Source organism: Musca domestica, unplaced genomic scaffold (assembly GCF_030504385.1).
Source record: "Musca domestica strain aabys unplaced genomic scaffold, Musca_domestica.polishedcontigs.V.1.1 8, whole genome shotgun sequence".
Classification (NCBI taxonomy): domain Eukaryota; kingdom Metazoa; phylum Arthropoda; class Insecta; order Diptera; family Muscidae; genus Musca; species Musca domestica.
In genome coordinates, this window is record NW_026712409.1 from 18193000 (window position 1) to 18213755 (window position 20756).

At 35.7% G+C, this 20756-nt stretch overlaps 2 protein-coding genes across 4 annotated transcripts; both read right to left on the minus strand.

Annotated features, from left to right (window-relative positions):
• Window positions 1-524: 524 nt before the first annotated feature.
• Window positions 525-15394, minus strand: LOC101896458 (liprin-alpha-1). Of its 3 annotated transcripts, none has more exons than XM_005182207.4 (8): window positions 15252-15394; window positions 5167-5415; window positions 4882-5056; window positions 4502-4815; window positions 2683-2862; window positions 2486-2617; window positions 713-868; window positions 525-645 (listed from the first exon to the last, which is right to left on the minus strand). In XM_005182207.4, the coding sequence occupies exons 1-8, from the start codon at window positions 15252-15254 to the stop codon at window positions 613-615; spliced, it is 1242 nt and encodes a 413-aa protein (XP_005182264.1). In that variant the 5' UTR covers window positions 15255-15394; the 3' UTR covers window positions 525-612. The 3 variants fall into 3 exon arrangements, with proteins under 3 accessions (XP_005182264.1, XP_005182265.1, XP_058986846.1); XM_005182208.4 differs by having other exon boundaries at window positions 4882-5053; window positions 15252-15392; XM_059130863.1 differs by lacking the exon at window positions 15252-15394 and adding an exon at window positions 5487-5901.
• A 255-nt stretch (window positions 15395-15649) lies between these two features.
• On the minus strand, window positions 15650-20265 carry LOC101898712 (anaphase-promoting complex subunit 2). Its single transcript, XM_011293679.3, has 8 exons — window positions 19998-20265; window positions 19184-19631; window positions 18882-19126; window positions 18626-18821; window positions 17860-18567; window positions 17541-17804; window positions 17228-17475; window positions 15650-15953 (listed from the first exon to the last, which is right to left on the minus strand). The coding sequence occupies exons 1-8, from the start codon at window positions 20049-20051 to the stop codon at window positions 15753-15755; spliced, it is 2364 nt and encodes a 787-aa protein (XP_011291981.1). The 5' UTR covers window positions 20052-20265; the 3' UTR covers window positions 15650-15752.
• Window positions 20266-20756: the final 491 nt, after the last annotated feature.

Consider the following 20756-nt stretch of genomic DNA (forward strand, 5'->3'; position numbering starts at 1 on the left):
GTTATAAAAATAGTAGAGATCGGACCTCTCTTTCTTGTACATCCATTTCATTGCGTATACATAAAATCTTAAATTTAGTAGCCTTCGTTTGAAGTTCGCGCCTTGTATTGTCAGTTGAAATCCATTGGCTGTATTGCAGGTATTCTTATTCCCACTTTTCTCATTTCAAATAAAAACACCCTTTCGAATCTCACATTTCAAAACATACATTCATTTTTATTTAAACAAAAAAATGTATGGTGATGTTGCTTTGTTGTTGTTGTTGTCCTGTTTTGTGGTACTTTTACTTAGACAATACAATTTAATTTTTGGTTTTTTTGTTTTCTTCATAATTAAAACATTTGCAATTTAAAAATTATCAACTATGGCGGCCAATTCGTTTCACATGTTTTTGTTTTTGTTTCAATATTTCTGTGTGTTTGTGTGTCATTATTAAGTCATGTTAAAATCTTAATTTTATACTTCTTTTCAATTTTGTTTTTTTAAAGACGGTGAATTAAAATTAATTTGAAATTGTTTTAATGTTTGTTTTGTTAATCTAATATTAATTTAAAAATTAATTAAATTTGTTGTTTGTTTGTTTTTTTGGTTTTTGTTATGATAATAAACACACTACACATTAGAGGGGCGTAAAGTGGTCGTTGTCTGTAAGAAAATAAATACAATTTGTATAAAATTTAAATCAAAATTAAATAATTTAAATATTTTTTACCGTTTTCGTTTCAGACGGTTTGATATTTTCTACAGCTTTCTTCTCTTCAACAATATTGTGCTGTTGTAAGGCTTCAATATATGAATTCTGGCATTCTTTGCAGATGTTTTTAAAGGACATTTCCATTTTTTGACTGGCCAGCGATAAGAGGGAGATCTGGAAGGAGAGGAGTAAAGACATATTAATTTTATTATTAAAACAAGATAAAAAGAATCAGTCGGTTTTCCGACAGATGTATACACTCAGCCAATGTTTCATTATTTAAATATAATTTGACTTCGGTTATGATTATTCGAACTTTTAACACTATATGGAGTAGGTTCCGAGGCAATGGACCGATATTGTGCATTTCCTATTGGATCTAAATTAAAATGATATAAATATTGAGACGTGCCAAGTTTGGACTATTTCGACCACTTTGTCCACTTTATATGAGATATGTGATAATTATTAAAAAACGCACATTGAGTCGAAATTAGCTTGACGAACGAAGTTCTCCATTTTCATACTTCGTCTAATACAGATAAAAATATTGGTATGGGCAAAATTACAGGAAAATCTAATATTTATATACAATTTTATGCGAAATCATAAATTACATATTCATTTCAGGTTTCTGGTTGAAAGACATATTTAGATATAAAAAGTTGTAAAGAGTCGCTGACTTGTTTCGCAAGTTATGACAGATAAAAGTATTGAAAATTGTGACCCTTTGTGGGTGAGGTACCAGAAGGGGTTCGCAAATATTTGTTATCTCCACAACAGATCTGGTATTAGCAGAAATGTTTGTATGTGTGAAATTTGAGGAGAGATATGTAGGAGAGGTATCAGAAGGAATGGTCCGATGTCTACCGTTTTTATAACAAATCCTATATTGATGGAAATATTCGGATGTGTCAAGTCTAAATGGAATCGGATGTTAATTTCACGTTATATGAGCTTAATGGATATTCAGAATTTGGACCTTTTGTGGGGGACGTACTAGAAGGAGTAGACTGATATATTCGATCTTAACACCAGACCTTGAGTTTATAATAATATTGGGTTGTGTGAAATTTGAAGACAAACGGGTTCTTACATCACATGTTATAAGAGTTGCAATTATTCAAAATATCGACCCTTTGTGGGGAAGGTACTTGATGGGGTGAACCGACATAGTCCGTTTTCGCACATGACCTAGAACTGACGCAAATATTACGAGTTACAAAGTTGGAACAAAATCGGACTATTGTTTCTCTTTCTGTGCAGAAAATATATTTTTTTGAAAATTTCGACCTTTTGTGGGGAGGTACCAGAAGGAGTGGAGTAATATATTTCATCTTAACACCAGACCTTGAGTAAATAAAAATATTGGGATGTGTGCAATTCGAAGATAATCGGACTCTTACATCACTTTTTATAAGAGTTGTAATTATTCAAAATTTTGACCATTTGTGGGGGAGGTACTTGATGGAGTTAACCGATATTGTCCATTTCCGCAAAGACTTCTTATTTCAAAAAGTTTTTTTTGCTTAAAAATACTTGTAAAAGATCCTCTAGATATTAAAACACTACTAATTGTGGAAATTTTGGAAAACCTTAAAATTCTTTCTTTACATAGGAATGCTCTACATGGTATATTTTCCATAGATGCTTTAATCTGTCGAAGACATATTAAAGCATTTCATTGCACTCTAAAGGTTATACTATCTATAGTAGACCTATAAGTTGACTTCTTTGTCTATACCCATCTAATTTGTACACTTGTGATCCACTTAACATAACCCCACTTACATCCTTCTCCAGACGCGGTACATCCTGACCCAAATTAATTATCTTTTGTTTGTAATCCGGCCATGTATTTTCCAGTGATGTTACGTGGGACGTTATATTGGCACTGCGATCAAATAGTTCATCCAATTTGTTCTGAAAGACACAACATTTTCAATATTTTCACAAATAAATTAGGAGTTTTAAATGTCCATACTAACCTTGTGTTTCACCAACTCCTCGTGCATTATAATTGACTTTTGTGTTAGGGTATCATTGATGAAACTGGCATTGGCTTCCAATTTGTCGATTTTCCCCTGTAAATCCGTTCTCAGCGATTTCAATTCTTCCGTGTAATTAACCGGCAAAGCCATGTTCTTTAGGCCATCGCTGAAGTTGGACTGAAATGGGCGATGAAAATAAGACAAATTAGTTATAGTTTGTAAAGTGAATGAAGATTTGGATCAGTAACTAAAAAGTCTTTTAAAAATGGGGGATTGAAATGGCCGTGTAAAGATTTAATTTCCTGTAAGGATACCACTTAAGGACTTCCATAGGTACAAGATATAGAGACATTCTATGTGTAAGGGACCTTTAGGGGATCAAACAAAACAAAATACTTACATCATATGAAAAATTGATGTATGACTAAATCCGCTACCCCAAAATTGCTAAAATGTGGAAGTTCTGCTAAATGGGGTTATACACAGATTGTATTTTTTGGTAGGAGTTAATCAACCCAATGAAGAATTCGAAATATCAAATTGCAGCTGATTTGGTTGGAAATTCTAAATGCCAAAAAACGACTGATTTGGTTGAAATAAGAATCGAAAGGTAGGTACCGTTCTATGAGCCCACACAAAGAAGTGGGCCTTTTTTAATATTTTTGGGGCTACTTCAAAAGTTAACTAATAGCTGATTTGTTTAAAATTTCTAACAATAACCTTCAAAATACCGAAGATAAGGAAGTATTGATATATTGGACCTATACCTATATAGAATTTGGTCCGATATATTTCATTTCTAATACCAAAAATCCTTGGGTAATATCAATATTTATGCACATTTTTTAAGCTCTACCCTTGATAGTGTGATATCGTGTTTTCAAAAGACGGGCCTTCCTAAGTCGACATAGAATTGTTTACAGGGATTGCTTACAAAGACTATTTTAGTTAAGAATGCCACACGGGGACCTCAAATTCCAGAAGATAAGATAAATATGTATTAGGTACCTTTGGAAGGCGTTATATCAAAAAGCCCAAAAGGATTGTTATACAAAGAATTCCTTAGGAGCTTCTCTAGATAAAATACTTTATAACATATTTTTATGAATGGGGTCTTATAAAGGTCGTCTGCTGATGGGAGACCTCGAAAATATTTTTATATTTTTTATAGCTCTTCTCGTAAAAATCTTTCGTATCCAATGGTTATCTATTTATAGATTACCTTCTGAATTTCTTGAACAAAGAGAAGACCTTCTAAACACTTTCTACATATTGGGGTCCTTATAATGGCCTTCTACACATAGTAAATTTTTAAAGGGCCTTTTACGGATAAACTACTTTCTAAAAGAGTCTTGAATATAGAAGACCATCTAAATATCTATCAAAAAAAAAAGAGCAGAAGAATTGTTATACAAGGGTGCTTCTCTAGATAGACTACTATATGAAGTATTTTTATTAATGGGGCCTTATAAAGGTCGTCTACTGATCGAAGGCCTTGAAAGGACTTTTATATTCGTTAAAGATCTTCTCGTAAAAATATTCGGTATCCAATGGTTATCTATTTATAGAGGGACTTCCAAAGTTCTTGAACAAAAAGAAGACCTTCTAAAAGTATTCTACATATAGGGATACTTATAATGGCCTTCCACACATAGTTAACTTTTAAAGGCCTTTTACTGATAGAGTACTCTCTCAAGGGGTTCTAAAATAGAACTCCTTCAAAATATCTTCTATAAGTTAAATATGTTCACGTCTTCCATAAATGTCTGAATGTAAAACTCCCCTCCTTATTACAATTGAAAATCTCATGCCTCACCTTCAACTTCTCAAAGACATTTTGCAGGTTCGTTTGCTGCTGTTTCACATTGTTATAATGGTCCTTCATGCTCTCCACATCCGTGGCGATGGCCTCGATTTTGGCCCCAAAATCGGCCACAATTTTCTCTTCCTTGTAGGTCTTTTGTGCTTCCTGGGAGGTACGATATTCACTGAAATTCTTCCACAACACCTGCAGCGATTGCTGCAGCTCCGACAGTTTCGCCGAGATCGAGGTTTGATTTTTTATTAAATTTTTCGAGGTTTCATGCCAGGCCTGTAGGGTGTCGGGCAGGATTTGACTGGCTGCGGAAACTGAAAAGGGAAAAAAATTTCCGTTAAGATTCTTTCTTGGAATGGCACAACTTGCGAGGTACACACCTTGTTCAACTTTTTGTTTATATTCATAGATCTGTTGTTGTAAATTGAAATTTAACCAGTAGGTAAAGCCAACGAATATTGATAGGGTAATCACGAACAGTAGAATGCCGTATAAACGGAATATCAATTGTTTGTTGTGGCCGCAGTGATGTGTGGGCTGTTTGACTTTGGGCTGCTGAAAAGAAAGGCATAAAAAGAGAAAGATAGGGGGAGGGGGAGGTTGTGGGTGGTTAGGTGGTTTTGCAAACAAAATTCATTCATAAATCTGCTGCGAGTAATACTCACCCAATTGTAATCCTCCTGGTCATCGGTGGAAACATTATTCAAGAGCTTATCCTGCGAATACAGGGCTCCTCTATTGTTGTTACCGCGTCTCAGTGGTCCTCCGCCACAACTGGCACTGCCACCACCACTGCCTCCTCCTCCACCACCCTTGGCCTGTGACAGCAAAGCATCCAAGTCTCGACGTTTACGCATTTTCTTGATACCATAACGTAATGGTACCGTCACATGATGACTAGAATCCATTCTAAACTAAATTTATTTATTAAAAACAAAATAATAATAATAACAATACTAGCACGGGAACAACAAAAACAAACAACTTTTTGTAAAAACGACGCACACACGCACGCACGCAAACGACACGACACGACACGAAGAAAAAGGTTAAAACTTTTATTGCGAAGCAAAGGTTTGCTGGCGTTTTTTTCTTTTCCACAATTTCGGCTCCTCAACTGCTGCTCTTCTCACAACTGATGTAAAGTAATTTTTATGAAAAACAACATTTTTTATTGATTTCTTCCTTCGGCAACGCTGGCTGGCTTTGCCTCTCGAAACTCTATTGTCCAATTGTCGTACTAGAACTGAGTGTATCTGCCTCTGGCAGTATGTCGACAATAGAGACACAAATTCACCTCAACCCTTGTTCGTCGTAACGGTCTCTGGAGACATTTTTTCACATTTCATCACACAAAAGAGAGTGCCGCCTAGCCTAACCTAAACACACACGGAAGGAAGCAAAGCACAGCCGCCGGACGGATGGACAAACACACAGGGACATAGATAGAGCGACAGAGAGAGAGAGAAAGAGGAGAGCAATATCCATGGTGGGTACATTTGCGCGGATTGTGCGCACTAGGTTCCCCACCAAAAGCGTTGTGTGTGTTTTTTTCGATTCTCATTTCAAATGCCAGCTTTGTTTATATCCACAAAGCATTCTTGAATTGTGTCAAATTTGTCATTGAATAACACCCGTCAGTCGTCGTTTCGAGATTCGCACAAACATCCGCATACAATGCTCGCTCAACCCATTAACAACAGACATGTACAGTGAGGCCGCAAGGTGAAGTTACTTTTTTCCGTTTGAAAGAAAATTAAGAAATTTGATTTTGGAAAGAAAAACAAATTTCGGACCAAAGGAAAATATATCACCTTTCTTTCCATACCAAGAAAATTCACCACAGTACTATTTTTTCTATAGAAAATATCCACCTCGGTAGACTGTGATATTTATTTTGTCTGACAAAAAAAAAACATTTTTCTTACATGAAAAATTCACCTCAGCAAGACTGAGTGACGTTTTTTAGGAGAAGAACTCACCTCATTGGCATGAGGTATTTTTTTTTCTTTGGAGAAAAAGTCATCTCTGTGGTATGAGGTATTTATTCTATAAAAAAATTCAACTCAGCAGATAAACGAATTTTTTTTTCTAAAAAAAATCCCACCTATGGTCTGCGAAATCTTTTCCTATAGGTAATTTCACCTCAATAATACGAATAATATAAAATAATTTACCTCAGTGGACTAAGGCATTCTTGTTATACAAAAAAAACTCACCACTAATATTTGAAATACTTTTTTCAACAGATCCAAATGTGCCTCAGTCGTCTGATTTATTTTTATACCGTCAGCCATGGCTAAAGAGGGTATATATCATTTGATACGTGCCTCATCGAAATAACGACTTTCGACCCTAGGTCTCTTTGGACCAAATTCGTTTCAGGACATTTAGAGTCGATCTATCGATGTGCTCGAATATTGTTGTCAAACTTAGATCGAGTTCGGAGATGGGCAATATCCGTCCACTCCTTCTGGTACCTCCCCCACAAAATGTCAACATTTAAAAAGAAAATAATTTACTGCACAGAAAGTGAGAGGATACTCCAATTTTGCTTCAACTTTGCAAATCCTAATATTTGCATCAATGCTAGGTCATGTGCAAAAATGGACAATATCGGTCCACTCCATCAAGTGCCTACCTCACCAAGGGTCAAAATTTTGATTAATTATAACTCTTATAATATGTGGTGTAAGTGTCCGATTGTCTTCAAATTACACACATCAAAATATTTTTATTTACCCAAGGTCTGGTGCGCAGATGGAATATATCTGTTATAAAGATAGTGGAAATCGAGCCATTTCTTCAATTTCCTTCCCCACAAGGGGTCAAAGTTTCGAACAAACGAAACGATTATTAAATCCGAAATAAACGTCCGGTTCTCTTAAAATTACACACATCGCAATATTTTTATTAATCGAAGGTCTGGTGTGAAGATGGAAGATATCGGTCCACACCTTCTGGTACCTCCCCCACAAATGGTCAAAATTTTGAATATTCATGAAGCTCATAAAACACGAAATTAGCATTCGATTCTATTCAGACTTGGCACATCTCAATATTTCTATTAGCACAAGATCTATTATAAAGATGGTAGAGATCGGACCATTTCTTCTGGTACCACCCCACATAGGTTCAAGATTTTGAGAAACATAACATCCAACTCTCTTCAAATTTCACACATCCAAATATTTTTGCTAACGCAATATCTGTTGCGAAGATGATATATATCTGCCAACCTCTTCTGGTACCACTCCTACAAAAGGGTCAAAATTTCCAATGCTTATATCCGTCATAACTTCCGAAACAAGTCGGCGATTCTTTAAAACTTGTTATATCTAACTATTTCCCAGAAATCTGACATAAAAATGTAATCCGAATTTATGATTTCATAAAATAGCTATAAATGTTCGATTTCCTTCAAATTTTGCACGTACCAATATTTTTATCTGTATTAGATGAAGTCTGAGAATTGAATACTTCGGTCCGCTAGTATAGGAAGTGTTCGATATAGTCCAAATCTGCCACGTCGTAATATTTATATCAATCTTGGGTCAGATACGAATTGTCCAATATTGGCCAACTGCTTTGAAACCTCCCTTACAAAGGGTCAACAGTTTGAATAATCATAACTCAAGCCTGATACTATTTTACTTGTTTCTATATAAATCGTGGATGAGGAATTTTTTACTTATAGGAAAAATTTAGCTCAGACTAAATTATGTTTTTATAGGAAAGAAACTCGCCTCATAGGTATAAGGTATTTTTTCTTGGAAAAAATATCATCTCAGTAATATGAGGTATTTCTTCTATGGAAAAATTCACTTCAGTAGATTAAAGAATTATTTTTTCTAAAAAAAATCCACCAATGATCTGCGAAATCTTTTTTTGTAGAAAATTTCACCTGAATAATATGATGTTTTTCCTCTAGAAAATAACTTAACTCAGTGAACTAAGGCATTTCTTTTTCTATAGAAAAATTCACTATTATGATCTGAAGTACTTTGTTCAATATTACCAAATTTATCCGTCATCTGATGTCTTTTTTTTCTATTGGAAATATACCTCATCTCAGTAGACAAAGGTATTATTTATATTCACCTCAGCTCTCTGTATATAGAAAAAATGTGTACTTTATCAGACTGAAGTCTATTTTGTAAAAATAAAATTTCACCTCAGTCGAAAATTTAACCATTTACATCCTCTATAAAACAAAATGTCATCTCATTAGTTAAGTAATTTCCTTTTTGGAAAAGAATGTAGCCTCTTGAAAAGTTCCACATGGAATGTATGCCATAAAACGAGACCTAAGTGTATTTGAAAGCTCAACTCAAAACAATTTTCCCCCAAAATAGAAATTGTTTTCAAATATCCCCGTCATAACACCAAATTTGGGGGAGGAAACATGAAATGATTACGACGACATTTAGAGAGAGGGAGCATTTCTCTCTCTCTCGCGAGTTAACGTCATTTGTTGAAAAAAATGTTGTAGTACGTTTTTATTGTTGCTAATTTTTGCCATGATAAAGCTACTTTGGAGCACTTCATCGACGGTAACAATAATAATACCAATATAAGTGAAAAAAAATTATATAGAATTTTATTTCGCCAAAGATGGGGGTATTGGTGACGGAATGACTCTGCTGCCTAGGAGAACAAAGCACAAAAGCATTATGTATATATTTCGATGGTGAACAAACAATGGAATGCACAATTCGAAAACTAAATTGCAAAATTAAAACCCCTCGTTAGTAGTATGTTCGTATGTATGTGTCTGTTGGACATGTTCGTAGCACTTTGGCGCGAAAAAATGACAATTACACCCCCAACAAGTGCATTTTCGTTTTGAATGCATTGTGAAGATGTTATTGAATGCTAGGCTTATGATATGTAATTAGGGTAAACTACAGAGCTAGGTCAATGCTGAAACAGGTGGTTAAAATTTGGGGGGTGGGGACAGAGGTGTAAATATGCTATATTGAAATATTGATTTGGGAATTAAGTAGCGGGTTAATATTAAGTCTGTGTTGCACCGTCGCATAATCACAATCTGGATCGGATGTTTTAATGGAAATATATATTACTTTTAAATAATAATAATAAATCTCACATCTTCCTTGAGGCCAGACTTTAAATATTTTGTTCTTCCATAAAAAAAATGTTTAAATTATATAACGATTTTCATTGTTTTTTATCCATAGAAATCTTAAAGAACAAGAGAGTTGGGCCAATTCAAAGCCTTTTGTTCTTCCGGCTTAAAGGATCACATTTCAACATTTTCTGTCAACAAACAAAATGTAAGCAAACATCTAAAACATAACCTTTCCTTGGATCGGAAATTAAAGTCAAAAACATTAACTATGAGTGACCCTGAAGAATTCAATTAAAAACAAGTAAAATAGTCTTAGTCGGTTTTGCCGACAGATGTATACCCCCAGCCTTGAGTTATGATTATTGAAACTGTTGACTGGAGATTCCGAAGCTGTTGACCAATATTAACCAATTCTATATAAATATTACAACGTGCCAGATTTGGACTATATCGACTACATCCTATACTTTGAGATTTGTGCAAATTTTTGGAAAATCTGGAAATATTTCCAGATTTTCCAAAAAAAATATATTTTCATACTTCATCTAATACAGATAAAAATATTGGGCAAAATTTGAAGGAAATTAAACATTTATATCCAATTTTATGTGAATTCATAAATTTCTATAAAATACATATTCATATCAGATTTTTGGTTAAGATAAATATTTAGATATAGCAAGTTGTAACAAATCGCTGACTTGTTTCGCAAGTTATGACAGATATTGGAAATTGTAACCCTTTGTGAGTGAGGTACCAGAAAGGTTGGCCGTTTGGTTTTTTTAAAAATTTGAAACCTTTGTGGGGGAAGATCCAGGAGTGCGCCGATATATCCCATTTTCGCAGCAGATCTTGCGTTAGTAAAAATAATGGCATGTGAGAAATTTGAAGAGAGCCGGATGCTTATTTCGAATTATACGATCGTTTTGGGTTTTCAAAACTTTGACACTTTGTGGGGGAGGTACCAGAAGGAATGGTCCGATCTCTCCCGTATTTATAACAGATCTTACGTTGATGGAAATATTGAGATGTGCCAAGTCCGAATGGAATCGGATGTTATTTTCGTGTTTTATGAGCTTCGTGGATATTCAAAATTTTGACCCTTTGTGGAGGAGGTAAAAGAAGAAGTGGAGCGATATATTGCATCTTCACACCAGACCTTGGGTAAATAAAAATATCGTGATGTGTGTAATTTGAAGAGAACCGGATGCTTATTTCGTATTTTATAATCGTTTTGGCTATTCAAAATTTTGACCCTCCGTGGGGGAGGTACCAGAAGAAATGGTCCGATCTTTATCATCTTTAAAACAGATCTTGTGTTGATAGAAATATTGAGATGTGCCAGATCTAAATGAAATCGGATGTTAATTTCGCGTTTTATGAGCTTCATGGATATTAAAAATGTTGACCCTTTGTGGGGAGGCACCAGAAGGAGTGGAGCAATATATTCCATCTTCGCACCAGACCTTGGGTTAATAAAAATATTGTGGTGTATGTAATTTGAAGACAATCAGACACTTACATCACATTTTATAAGAGTAATAACTATTCAAATGTTTGCCCCTATGTGGGGTAAGCACTTGATGGAGTAGACTGATATTTTCAATTTTCGCACCTGACCTAGCACTGATGAAAATATTAGGATTTGCAAAGTTGGAACAAAATCAGAGTATCCTTCCATTCTCTGTGCGGTAAAATATTTTCTTTGAGAATGTTGACATTTTGTGTGGGAGGTACCAATTGGAGTGCACCGATTTTGTCCATCTCCGAATTCGTTCTAAGTTTGACAATAATATCACGATATAACAAGTTTGGATCAAATCGGACATTCACTTCGAGAGTTGTCGTGCGCAACAGCCAGCCAGACGGACGGGCATCGGGCTAGATCGACTCCAAATATCCTAAAACGGATTTGGCCCAAAGAGACCTAGGCTCTAAAGCCGTTATTTCGATGAGGCACCAGTCAGCGATTCTTTACCTAAATATTTCTCTCAACCACAAACCTGAGATGAATATGGAATTTATGATTTCGCATAAAATTGGATATAACTGTTCAATTTTCTTGTTATTTTATCTGTATTAGATGAAGTTTGAAAATGGCATACTTCGGTTGACTATACGGTTGACTGGTACGCATATTTTAACATTTTCTAAAAATTATCGCATATCTCATATCTCATATAAAGTATAGGAAGTAGTCGATATAGTCCAAATCTGGCACCATTCTTTGGGAACCTAATCCATTGAGGGTCAAACATTTGAATAATCATAACAGATCTCAAAATATATTTAAATAATCGAACATTGGCTGAGAGTATATATATATATAGGCAAAACCGACTGATACTTTTTAACTTGTTCTTAGACAGAATAATATCTAATTTGTATTAGATATTCTGTAAATAAAGGATCTTTTTTAAATGGATGAAGACCTCTCACATCTGCTATAGATAGAACTCCATGCTTCCGGCTTCATTTTATTTTCTATTCAAAAACCATCCTATATTAATGTGATTAAAATGAATCAAATCATATTCTATCGATTTTACTACTCTCTTGGTTTCATCAAAAGTTTATAAAACTTTCAACTGTGAGAACATTCAGCTGACATGTCCTAGATTTTCACAAGCACTCCATTTCAACACCGAAGAAAAACGCTGACATATTTCTTTAATTAAATCTGTTCCATTTTACACGTTATGTTATTTTTCGAAATTAATTGAATTGACACACATTCCCTCACACACACACACAAACGCACACATAATTTCTCATACATTCCCTTAAATGAAACATTCTAACATTCTTGGAGGGTTGAAACACAATTGAAATGCTTTAAGGTGGATTGAAAATGTTATTTAGGTTAAATTAGGATAGGTCATTGCCAGCACAGCTTGTACTACAACTACCACACGTCCTTTTCCTAATGGGAATATATGTTGTTGTAACTGAACTTGATTTTTGTTTCATGGACACTGGATGTGTTTTGAAAGTTCCCTTTTATATGAATTTTCATTATGGGTAGCTATATCGAAATAATATTCCTTTTTTTAAAATATATATACACATAGAGGGTGAGATGAAAAAACTGCAACTTCAGACTGCTGTCATTTCTAAGCCACTCTTCCGAAAGCTGTTAAAATTATTCCAGTGACAGCTCATTATATTGTTTACAAGCATGAAAGCATTTTGGTGACAATTTTCCAGAAAAAAAAAGTTATTCGTCATGGAATTCAAGCGGGATAGTGTGATTTCTTTATATTTGGCTGGAAAACCACAAGTGGCTATCGTTAGAGCACTCCAGCATTTAAATGTGAATATTTCTTGCCAGGTTCCATCGCTCTTAACCGTGATACTGGTAGCGTAACCCGAAGTCAAGGAAGCGGACGGCAGACGGTAGAAAACAGCAACATCAGCAGAAATAGTTCGAAAAGTAAAGAAGCGACTTGATCGAAACCCGCGTCGCAGTGACCGAAAAATGGCTCGTTTAACATATTTTTTTCGGCAAATATTGAAAAATGAGCTCGGAGTAAAGCCATTGAAATTCAAAAAAGTGCAAGAACTTAAACCGCAACAGAAAGAAAATAGACTCAAAAGAAAGAGAAAGTGATGAACTGCCGAATTTGGTTTTCTCCGATGAGAAAACATTCGTTGTCCAGCAGTTTGTAAACAAACAAAATAATCGTCTTTACTTGCCAAAGAGGTCAGCTGAAAATGTGCACCTTCGTTTAACCAGCAGAACTTTAGCGCAGGCCATGGTGATGGTGTGGGCCGTCACAGTCGATGGTCGCTCTCTGCTCGTATTAATCGACCGTCGCATCAGAATAAATGCCGAATATTATCGCGAAAATATTCTGGAGGGTGTATTAAAGCCTTGGGCACGCAAACATTTTAGCCGCAGTCCTTGGACATTCCAACAGGACTCAACACCATCGATCGCACTCAGCACGCGCCACCCAGGAATGGTCACAAAATGAGGTTCCTCGCTTCATTTCCAGCGCACAATGGCCACCAAAATCTCCGGATACCAATCCGTTGGACTATTGTGTCTGGTACTAGAAAATACCAAAGTTTCGATCACCTCAAATAAGTGCTTCGCCGGGCGTGAATGGACCAAAATACCGCAGAGCAACATTCGGCCAATGTGTGACGGTTTCATTGGCCGTTTGAAGGCCATAATTCGTGCCAAAGGTGACCAATTCCAAAAAATCTAAACTAATTCTAAATTTTGATGCTATTTCCGACATTTTTGCTTTCATTCAATATAATTAAAAAAAAAATGACAAGTAAAAAAGCAGTAATTTCGGCCAGACCGAACCTTGAATACAATCCACCATTTGGAACGAATTTGGCAATTTTTAAAAAATAAAAACCGTTAAAAATACGACGACGTGGACCTGCATAGGGAACTTTTATCACAATATTCAAATGCGAAACTTAAAAAAATCGGTGAATAATGTAGCTAAAATCATCAAAATACCGGATACAGGGAGTTACCATTATATGCGGCCATACCAACACGTGGACCTGCACAGACAATCTTCCGTCATAGGCTGTAGTATGCATGACGAACTTCAAATACCAAATTTGAAACAATTTCTGTGAATAATGTCGCTAAAATCATCAAAATACCGAATATCGGGAGGTACCGTTATATGAAGGCTATACGAAGACGTGGGCCTGCACTGACAATTTTTTGTCACATGCTGTAGTATTCGTTACGAACTTCAAATACCAAATTTGAAACAATTCCTGTGAATAATGTCGCTAAAATCATCAAAATACCGAATATCGGGAGTTACAGTTATATGGGGGCTATACGAAGACGTGGACATGCACATACAATTATTTGTCACAGGCTGTATTATCCGTTACGAACTTCAAATACCAAATTTGATACAATTCCGGTGAATAATGTCGTTGAAATCGTCGAAATTCTGAATGTCGGGAGGTACCGTTACATGGCGGCTATACGAAAACATGGACCGATATATCTTATTTTCAATATCAACCATCCTAGGCATAATACAAATCGTCTTGCCAAATTTTGAAGCTCTACGTCAAATAATGTGGGCGGTATCGTGATTTCAACAGACTGACGGACATCATTAAATCGACATAGAATTTTATGCTGATCATGAATATATATACTTTATTGGGTCTACGACGAATATTTAGGGATGTTACAAACGGAATGATAAATTTAATATACCCTACTTTTTAAGGTGGAGATTATAAAAATTATGCCGTTTGACTTTGTTGCAGTTTTTTTTTATCTCACCCCGTATTTATAAAAGAGATAACATTATCAATTTAACCGATTACCACAGCAAAGAACACTCAATTGATTGAAATACATTTCAGGGGAACTGTTGGTGTTGCAAAAAGAAACGAAAAAAAAAAACAAAAACACGGTAGTCTCTATGATCGTGAAGTTGGAGTTCAATTCTTTTGTTTACAGCTTATAATGAAGGTCAAATTTGGGAAACACTTGCCAAATATATTTGTTATTAAGAATGGTATATTCTACAATGCTTTTTTAACTTGTCTCATGTGGACCCGGTTGCTTTTTGTTTCACATTTCTTTGCAGAGTTAATTTCCTTAATAATTTAATTAATTTTAGTTGCATTTTTTTATAAATGACCTTTCTTACTAACCATAATATTTTTTAATATTAGTTTTCTTTCAATTATTTAATCTATATTTTATTATTAAACAAAACATTAAACAATAACCGCACCACACCAAAACATTACTCCACACTCTCTATATGATGTTTATCAACTAAACCGTTTATCGCCTTTGCCGTTTTCCCACCCATTAATGATTAAGACGGTGTAAAAATACTAACCCAGCGTGGTCAATAAAAGCGAGAAAAGTGTGTTTTTGCTCAAACTCACTCACCACCACCACCACCACCAGCGATATTTGCCGTGAGCAAAATGTGGCTTTGTGTCTAGCCTTAAAATTGACATCGTCGTTGTTGCCGTTGTTATCGCCGTAATAGCCGTGAATTTTTTGTGTTTATTTACACTACGCTTTGGCTCTTATGAAATTTTATGTCAATTCACTTTTGGGATTTATTATTACAGATTTGTTTTTTTATCTTAATTGAAAAAAAAAAACGACTTAAAATTACATATTCATAGAGGAGGAAATCATTTGGCTAATTGATATACCCCACCCGAATAGATTAGCTTGTGATCGCGCACTTTTCGTTGCAGGAAATCTTTCAAATCATCCTGAGTGAATTCAACACCCAAGCCATTGGATGCAAACAATTTGAGCATTTGATGTATTCGCTCAATGGGCAGAGAATCCAAATTGGTAAGCATGCCCACAATATAGGACCAGAAGACCTGAAAAAGGGAGAAGAAGAAAAAAATAAATAAATACCATAAAGTTAAGATGTTAATCAGTGTAGCCCAATAGCTCTATTTTCAAAAGTGTAACAAATATTCTAAAATTGTTTCTTAGGCTAAGGTGTTAATTAGATTTCACGAGACGAAATAAGAAAAAAAAAATTAGTTCCTGGCCTGGCCGAACTTGGGTAAAGAAAACATGTTTATACCCTCCACCATAGTATGGAGGGTATATTAAGTTTGTCATTCCGTTTGCAAGACCTCGAAATATACATTTTCGACCCCACACAGTATATATTCTTGATCAGCATAAAATTCTATGTCGATTAAGCGATGTCCGTCCATCTGTGGAAATCACTCTGGCTTCCGAACGAAGTGAAGTAGGTTGATAAAATTGTACTCAAATGTATATTATGTCTGCAGGACTTTCGGTATTGAAAATGGGCCATGTAGGTTCACGCCTTCGGTATTTTGATGATTTTAGCGAATTTCTTCACCGGAATAGTTTCAAATTTGGTATTTGAAGTTCGTAAAGGATACTACAACCCATGACAGAAAATTGTCGAGCAGGTCCACGCCTTTATATATAATATATATTCGGAATTTTGATGATTTTAGGTGCATTATTCACCGGAATTGTTTGAAATTTAATATTTGAAGTTCGCAATGGATATTACAGCCCATTACAGAAAAATGTCTGTGCAGGTTCACGTCTTCGCATAGCCCCCAAAATACCGAATATCGACGGGTATTTATATGTGAGCTATAGGAAAACGTGGACCTAGATATTCAATAATCTGTCATCGGAAATTGAACCCGTTATGAACTACAAATACCAATTTTTTTGACAAATCCGTTAAAAAATGGGGCAAAAATAATCAAAATATTGAATATCCGGAGGTACCATTATAAGGGGTACGTGCACCTACATTTACTTTGTACCGCCACCGAAGCTAGAACCCATTACGAACTACAAATATAATTTCTTAGACAAATCCATGGAAAAATGGAGGTACCGTTTTATGGCGGTACCGTTATATGGCGAAACGTGGACCGATATATCATATTTTCAATTCCAACTTTCCTAGACACAATACAAATTGTTCTGCCAAATTTTGAAGCTTTACGTCAAATGATGAGGGCTGTATCGTGATTTCAACAGTAATGTAATGATGCGCTATTCAGACCTGCCTGATAGGCTTCCTGATCTAAAGACTCTCTCTTGTATAGTTGGACCTCCCTGTCCAAATAATTTCCCAAAATACACCCACCTGTAACTCTTCTTCCCGTTGATCCGAAGCACTTGCCATGGCCGATTCATTATCTTCATCCTCGGTGATGATTTCATTTATTGGCAATTTCTCCAACTGGGATTTGGGCAACTCATCCTCGATTAGTTTATAAATACCAGGTTGAGATTCAATAATAATACCATGGGATTGCCAAAAGGCCATGCGCCGTCTTAGGACCGAGGGTGGGATTTTCACCAATGTGCTTAAATCATCCAAGGACCATTCATCTATAGGGAAAAAAGAAAACATTCTTAATCGATTTTTATATAAAAAAAATAAATTCTCTACCAACTTTTATTTTGAAAATGATAAATTATCACCGCCTGTGTTGGAGCCACTGTCATGTCCAATACTCTATCGCCCAATTCGATGCTAATTGCCACCTTGCCCGTAACTGTGCGCCAATTCAAGGTCCTATTACCTTTATACTCTTCATAGGATTTGGTGTATTTCTGAAACTCATTGGCAATTTCTTCGGGCAATTCCACACTTTCCTTATTAAATGAGGGCCAAAATTGGGCTGATATTATCAGAGAGGAGATGTCAAATTGTTTATCTGCAAGGAAATAAAACCTGTAATTTGCTCTCAAAATAAATTCCCCTGAACTTACTTTCCACATATTTCGTATCACTGTGTATGTGACTGTTTATACGTTTCGAATCGGCAATGTCTTTGAGCATTACCTCACAATTGTGCAGCAATGATTCGCCAAATCTTAACTTCAACAACTCCAAGTTTCTGATTTCTTTTTCCGGATTAAATTCCAATTGTGTGAGCAAACGATCTGCCAGCAGATTCCGGTATTCACTCATAAACAACTCCTTGCTGCCATAGATATCCACAACCATGGAAATAATATCAGCACTGCGAGATGTCTTAACAGTACGCGTTTGCACTGTATTGTCCAGACCAAATGGATCCGGTTGCCAATTTTCCCAATTGCTTAACTCGTCGTTAACATTGCCTTTTGTGCCATCTTTGACAGCATCACCTTTGGCCAGTTCTTCTGACAAATCCGTGGGACCGGATTCAGTTTCTGTTAAACTAGTTACCACGCAACGTACAGTATCACTACGTTTCCTCAAATACTCCTTAATGGGAGCTGTTACAGTCTCCAAGATGACACCACTGCTATCTAAATAACGTATGGCCTTGATGGCAGCAACATAGCCAGTCAGAATATCCATGGTATTGACACCCGGATGTAAGATGCGAGCCTCCAAGGAAGATTTTAAGGTATTAATAATTTGGCGTCGCAAATTGATTTTTTCCATGCAAATCTTAAGATCCTCAATGGCCGGTATGGAATCGGGAAAATCTATGGAAATAAAAACAATTATTTTTGGCCATGGAATTTGAAAAGTATTTTAGCTCACCTATGATAATGCTAAAGAACTGATCAATGACACTGAGGGCATAATTTTCGTAGACATAAAAAGTCAGTTTGACTTTTAGGCTTTGTATGACATCCGTTGACTTGGAGCCATCATCTGTGTGCATGGCATCTGGATCAGCAGATACTTTGCTGTGGAATACCTGCATTAGCCAGCAAATTACCACATCTTCCAGCCACTGTAATTATGAAAAGTTTTATATTTCTGCATCCCCATTCCGATATAAAATGCCTCTTACCGTCAATAAATTCTTCAAGTGGCTTCTATCAAATATACCGTGACAGGTATTCTTAATGTGTTCTTTAATGCGTTGCTGTACCAAAAATGTCATGGACTGGCCAGCCAGACGGTCCAATAGCTCCAAATCCACCAATTTTTGATTGACTTCATTGATGGTTTGCAGTAAACTTTGACATTGGCATTTTTCCAATTCCTGGTTACAGCCCTTGCACGGCATGCCAGATTCATCCAAGTCCTCATTATCTAAAGAAAAGGGTTATACATTATTTATGTGTAAAATAATTAGTATTCTGATCTTACCCTGCCCCATGCTGGTGGACTGATGCAAATTAAAGAAAACCCTAAACGAAACGCTATAAAACGAATAGACCACATTATTAAAATGTGTTGGCAGTTGGGAGAGCAATGCAGAACGCAATAGCTCATTAAGTTTCGCCAATGATTTGCCATGATCCGCTCGTTGACAAATGCCATCCAATTTCTCCAGACTTGTCCTGACAAATTGATAATAGGCATCCAAACTTTTCACCGCATTAACAAAATTCGTAAATAGCTTGTATTGCTGCTGCAAAGCTTCAGCACTTCCACCATCTTTTTCAAATTTTGCCAAAGTCTGATTGTGTTTGAAGCATGACCAAAAAGTCGGTGCCAATTTGCTGCGAACAAATGATCCAATTTCAATCCACAGCACTTCATAAATGTATTCCAATGTGTCTTCCGTCTCTTTGGCCAAATCCGAGGAGTCCAACTGGTAAGAGAATAAAGAAGTTAAATTAAAATGGTTCGAATTTTTCAGATCTGGTTTAAAATGTGGTTGGAGCTTCCAGAGTGAAGGAATTTAACCTTGAAAACATGTTTGAATGCCAACTAGACGTCCACTTTCTCAAATTCGTGCTTTTGATTTTCAATACCTTTCCCTATAGTTGCTACAGAACAATAAGGCTTTTATGTGTTTTATGTAGCTTTAAAAAGTTTCGAGAAATGTTTGACAGCCCCTCCATATGCAATGGCCTCCTAATTATATATCCTCTCATCGGGAGGAACACAATCTGCGAATTCTTTAACCAAAATCTCGAGAACACTTCCTTTAGATATTTTCTATACTAAATCTTACACATTCTTTGAGTATTGGACAGCTTTCACTGAAATCGGACCAAACGATTTCCATGCCCAAGTCTTGAAGATTTTCTTTCCAAACAGTCCAAACTATACAAATAAGACTGACAAAAGAGAATAGCAGTTTTTTTGTTTTGTTTACGAAAGAGTGAAAGAAGTGAGATGAATAATGACGCCGGCAGGTTTGTTGTTGTTACGAAAGATAGAGGAGGAAACACAATCAGCTGGGAAAGTAGGGTAGGATAGGTACGAAGCTGAAACGTCCTAGCTCCCACCGATGAAGAGGATAAAGAAAAATCACTTCGTTCTTTACCTCGTTCTGTAATAGAGATTGCTCAACACTTAAATATTCTTCCGGCAAATAATAGCACAAGAGCTGTCCAAGCAACAGGGTGTCATGGATAAAACAAAAAGTTCATTAATAAATAAAGAAAATTCGCGGCAATGTTATATAATTAATAAAAAGTGGCGTGTTCAAATTGCTACTTACAACAAATACAGCAAAATATACACAAATTAAATCTGAGAAAAATAATAAAAATATATAACGGCTATGGTGGTGACTGGGTGTCACACATAACTCCAAAAGCACATTGAGGCACTAAAGAATTGGTAATTGCATCAACATAAGAAGGGAGAATGGACATTTAAATAAAGGGAAATAAGAGTAATTTTTGCGTGATAATACTTAATAGTTCTAATTTCATAGAATATACATAAAATATGCAAATTAAAGTAAAGAGAAATGTTTAGCACA